At 43.4% G+C, this 5,740-nt stretch overlaps 1 protein-coding gene across 1 annotated transcript in view; it reads left to right on the forward strand.

Moving 5' to 3' along the window:
* The window catches only part of gdf10a (growth differentiation factor 10a), a 6,011-nt gene extending 1,243 nt beyond the window's left edge, over positions 1-4,768 (forward strand). The window contains exons 2-3 of the mRNA XM_080016748.1: positions 476-1,638; positions 3,642-4,768. Coding sequence (XP_079872874.1) covers positions 476-1,638; positions 3,642-3,833 — 1,355 coding nt within the window. The 3' untranslated portion in view covers positions 3,834-4,768. The remainder of the gene's footprint in view (positions 1-475; positions 1,639-3,641) is intronic.
* Positions 4,769-5,740: the final 972 nt, after the last annotated feature.

Genomic DNA, 5,740 nt, shown 5'->3' on the forward strand with positions numbered 1-5,740 from the left:
AATAACTCTGCTGTTGAACTTAATGTCCATCATGAATATGTAGCTCTCAGCTTTCCCCTGTTTTTGCCAGCCAGACCCCTTTAGGTCTGGTTTCTGTTATGGGGACCATGTGGACCATGTGTAACATTGTCCCTTATGGGGAAAGGTGCTAACAGCAGAGAATTTGTTGCTGGGTTGTTGCCTAATAATCAAAAGGAAATGTAGATCCACTTGGTTGGACATTTGACCATATGTCAACACATTTGTCCATGTACATATCCATTCAGAGACAAATTAATCGTTTGAAAAACCACACTACATAATATACATTCTAAAGTATAAGAATATGAAAGTGTAAATTAAATATGATATGTAATGTAAGTTAAAATATAAAATGTACAATGCAATAAGCAATGAGAAAAGCCATGTTAAGGATTGATTGATTGATTGACTTATTGATTGATTGATTGATTGATTGATTTCATTCTCTATCCAGACTCCCCTGGACAGAGGAAGGTGTACCAGTTAAATCTGACATCCCTCCAGGACTCCGAGGTCATCCTCTCAGCCACGTTCCACTTCCCTCTTGATCGGCGCCCTGGTCAAAAAGCCTGGACCTGTAAGCGTTTCCAGGGCCTGTCGTGCCGTTCTCAGTCCAACCACCCTTCTCCATCCATCAGCATTCTCCTCCAGGCTATCTCCTCGTGGTCAGGGATCGGTACGGGACCAATGGGGTCATTTCTAGGCAATTTGACCTTCCAACCCCAAAGAAGAGGGGTGTGGCAGATGAAGGATGTGACCCAGGTCATAAAGGAGGCACGGGACAGGGGTCATTTCCTTGTGTCACTGGAGTTGGACTTTGGGCAGCAGTACCACAGGCAGCCAGCAGAGGCGCTGTTTATCAGCAGCCCTGCTTACCTGTTGCTGTACGCCAACGACCAGGCTTTGGCAGAGCCTAACAGCGTGGCTTCAGGCCTTCAGAGATATGACCCTTTCTCTGAGGGAGGAGACACCACATATTCCCCACACTCTTCCCCAGCCCCACAAGGCACCGATTTCTCCCCGGAGCTGAAGGGACGATTGAGAAGGGCGGCAGTTCAGCTATTTCCCCCCATCCAAAACAATGAGTTGCCTGAGGTTGAATACAGGCCTGAAGAGTATAGCAAAGATAGCCTGTGGGTGAATGTCTGGCACCTAGCACTCAAACCCAAGTCCAAATTGGAAAGGAAAGAAAAGAAGACAAAGGAGCAGGAGGGGGATATAGAGACAAATGAAAGAGATCTACCTCAGGTGCTCAAAGAAGGAGAAAGAAAACCACACGTCCTCCACTCAGAGGACACAACAGCTAAAAAGTCTGGTGACAGAGACAGGGGTGCACCGGATAGACGAGCAAATGAGAGACAAAATCATGAGAAAGAAGGGAAGAAACATAAGGGGCAAGCCAGGGGAACTCGGCCTCAGTCGCCCATTCTGAGTTTTGATGAGCAGACCATGCGAAAGGCAAGAAGACGGCAGTGGGGGGACACCCAGCACAAAGGCTGCTCCAGGAGGAACCTTCGAGTGGACTTTGCAGACATTGGCTGGAGTGAGTGGGTCATAGCACCCAAGGCTTTTGATGCCTACTACTGCGCTGGCACCTGTGGATTTCCGATGTCCAAGGTAGGAGCACCGCCGTCCTATAGATAGAGTGCATACATATGCAGCCTGCTGTCAGAAAACCTGTTATGCATGTTGAAGCCAGTTTTGGTTCCAACCAAGTGGCAACCATTACATCCGGGGGTTGAAGCCAATCTGGAATTATTTTATATTGCAGTCCTGTAATGGCTGATAGATGGCTGCTAGATGCGGGTTTCAGAATACCTCTAACTGAATGGCAGTCAATGGTTTAAGGCTTAAAATGTGGCGTAGTTGCTTGACTGACAGATCTCCTGTTAGTTTTTGAGCAAGGTGCGCATGTTTCACCCTTCTACAGACTCCATTCTGGTGCCCAAATTTCAAAAGTGGCTCTATTTTCTGGCAAAACAGTGACGTGCGTAAACCCAAACTTGAGGCTTCTAATTCATATCAGAAACTAGTCAGACTCTAACTAGCTGTTTTCATGGTAATATTTTATTGCCACATAGCTGCATTCTAGGGATGCAACGGTACAGTGGGCTCACGGTTCGGTATGTATCATGGTTTTGGGGCCATGGTTATGGTACAGTTTTGGTATCTTTATATTTAAGATTTTTTTTTTTAGTTAATAGGTGTAAAAAATATATATTTTTTAGTAGTCTACCACAAATCACTAGTGTAATGCTGTGTGTGTATGACAGTGGGGGAGGGGGGAGACAGGGTTCAAGTTCATTGGTGGGTCTCATAGTTTGCAGAAGTTCATCTGATTGGAGGGGAGGTTTCCAGGATAGTAGATAATTAAAATATTAATTTCCGTTAATTATTTACTTTTTTTTATATGTATAATATTTTTAATACGTTTCACAATTTACAAAAACGAATAAAAGCAGGACAATATTTAATTATTTTTGTGTAGAACAGGTATAAACAGTATTTTTCAAACATTAATTATAATAGTAAAATAACTAATTGAAATAAAACTTCACAGTCAGACCAGTACGTGTGTGCCTTCGCTTTGTGAACCAGACGTGACAGTGGGTGCGCTCCTTTTCAGCCAGAGAAACTCACAGCGAAGGAGGAGCATCGGCTATCTCTTACAAAGAGGGGCAAATATTTTCCAATGGCAGGAGATGGCAACTTAAACAAACAGCACAACATAAAACTGTAAAACTTGATAAAAAAAAAAAGAAAGAACAATCGGATCGTTCATGAAGGACCTGGTGCAATCTTTACAAAAACATCTCTATGTAGTTTTATCTTCGGTTTCTATTTTAAAGGCTGCGTAGCTGCACACAGTTGAAAAATAAAATTGCAGGACTAACTTGGTTGGTGGAGCTGCAGCAGTGGATTCAATAGAAAGCAGCAATTACCACACGACGCGCCGCGCCCGTAGGCTGCACCAACGCGTCCGCTGGACTTCTACATTGATACCGTAATACGGTTCAAGTATGCATATTGAACTGTAGGGGGGCGTACCGAACGGTTCGATAACATACCGTGTACCGTTGCATCCCTACTGCATTCTGGGATACATTTACTGACACACTGGCAGTAATTGAAAATAATCGATTTAGCTTCAAAGCAGCGACTCCCTGATATGAGTCGTCTTGGTAACGCTTTGTTGATAATACATCAATACACAACATCACATGCTTTAACAATCTTCTAATAGTGCTATCATGTAACAGACAGCTTCAAAGGTTGCATGAAGCAATTTTTGTATTTCCTTTACCAGGTTTGGAGCCGTAATTGTAGTAAAAATTGGTCTAATTGGTCTATAGGGGAAAATCATAAGCCATATTGCATGTGTCTCTGATACGTGATGTACATGAAAACAAATAACTTTGGCTTCTAGGAGACATGCACATTAAACAAGGAACAAAACAATCTGACATGGTCACAGTGTGCATATTAGTCATCCCAATTATTTGGTTGCGGGATAAAATAAGCTGTTCATTTCCTTAGGATCCAGAGAAATTGTCTTAAAAAAATAATGCCTTCTTCTTCTTCTTCTTCATCACAAGCTCATTTCACACATTCCTCCCCAGGTAACACGTCCTTCTAACCACGCCACCATCCAGAGCATAGTGCGTGCTGTGGGGATCATTCCTGGGGTGCCAGAGCCCTGCTGTGTCCCGGAGAAGATGAGTCCTCTGGCAGTCCTCTACCAGGATGAAGCCGGTTACCCAGTCCTGAAGGTTTATCCTAACATGTCGGTCCAGAACTGCTCCTGCAGATAAGATGGAATGCCCGAGGTGGGAGGGGTCGACAGAGGACAGAAACACACTGCATAGACAGCAAAACAACTTAGAGGAGGAGTCAAGCTCTCACTAAGCCAGTCCTCTGTCTGATAAGGGGTTTCTTGATACTGAGAAGCTGAGTTTGACTTTTTAGCCAGTGTAATTCCTCCGGGGGCATCAGCCACGGATGTGTCGCCTGCACCTCCTATATCATGGAACAGCAGAGTGGAAGAGAGTCTGCTGCCTGGTGTATGAAATATCAAGAGGAGCCCAGTGACACCCGCAAAACATGTGGTTCCCACGGGGCCCCTGACTTGGTTCGCTGTTTGAGAAAATATTAGGGATGATTCCTTGGTCAGGCATCCGCCAGACTCCTGTTGTCTCGGAATGCACTTGTTTTTTGAACAGATCATTGAGGCTTGCGTGCGAGGCTTTTGATTGGGCACCCGCGCTGCAATAAACACTGAAGGCTTCATCAATGTCACAGGGGCAGCTTAATACGATGTTGATGAGAGAAAATATGAACTTAAGGTTTTCCACATTTCTACATATTATTCTATACAGGTGTGCTGTCAGGGGCTAAGAATGCTACACCACAATGTACACACACACAATCTGAATTTGTGTGCGAGGCCAAATTGAGGTATTGTACATTTTTCTGTAGAAGGAACTGTCCAATTAATTTTACAGAGAGTATCTGGAATTAATTTACCACCCTACTCCCCTCATAACACTTTGAGAATGCTATAATGAAAGCAGAAATATTTTTCTATCTTGTATTGCGAAACTGTGTTGAAATGAATTTGTCTTGATTACTAGGCTATGTATTATTATATTTTAGAAGCTAGTATTTTTGTATGTGTGACTTGTTTAAATTATGAAAAATTTGCCGTCTATAAAAGCTAGAATAAAAAGTAATTTAATCCAACACTTTTGAAGGAAAATGTATTATGTCTGCAACGGTGTGTTATTCTCTCTCTTTCTCAAAAGTTTAATTGTTTGAAATGTGTCAAAAAGACGGGGGGCACTATTATTTAATTCATCATTCAGCACAAAGGCAAGAAGGTTCGTTTAAACCCGCCAACACCCCCCAGAACCCGTTTCCACTCCGCGCCGGGGGCTTAGATGTCCCACGACTGACGTGAATGATGCTGCTTCGATTTTTGGTGCAGGAAGCAAGCAATGCACCAATTAGGACGTCATTCACTTCACCTTCAAAAATACAGTGTGCTTCCCTTCCCCCCCCTTGAAAAGCAGAAGGTTTCCAAGTACAGGATGCTTCCCTCTTTTGAAATTATTATTATTTTTTTTTTTTCAACGATGACATCACCCACTTAAACAAAAGTGCTTGTCAATCTTCATCTCCGGGCTTCAGGGTGGGGGGGGGGCTAAGTTGTTTAATACCTGTAAAGCTACACGTCAAACTGGAAGCGAGAGAGTAAGATGAGTGTCTGCGCGTGGGGAATTGGATGGAACACTTTGGCTTATTTCTTGGTTCCCCCTATTTTTTGGGTCTGCAGCTGCATGGGCCATCTCTTTCCAGAGATTATGTTTTTCGACTTAACAATCCTGGGTTGCCAACAGAGGAGTTTAAATGTGTCCTAAAGACGGAAGGCCATCCAATGAACCTTGGAGAAGGGGATGCCAGGATCCAGCCACGAGAATGTTTAGCCATATTTTCACCACAAATGAGGCGTAGCTTCACTCCAATATTTCTAGCTCATTAAGCATGCCTATGTTTTCTGTTCTCCTCACCAGGAGTGGTGAGCAGTAAAGCTCAGACACCCAAACTCAAACGATGCTCAATAAATAAAGATAATTTTAAATGACATCTAAGAGTTGTCAGAATTGTACTTGATAATGCTTGTATGACACGACCAGTTCAGCAGCAGGGCTGCTCTGCATCA

Source organism: Zeus faber, assembly GCF_960531495.2.
Source record: "Zeus faber genome assembly, chromosome: 16".
NCBI lineage: Eukaryota > Metazoa > Chordata > Actinopteri > Zeiformes > Zeidae > Zeus > Zeus faber.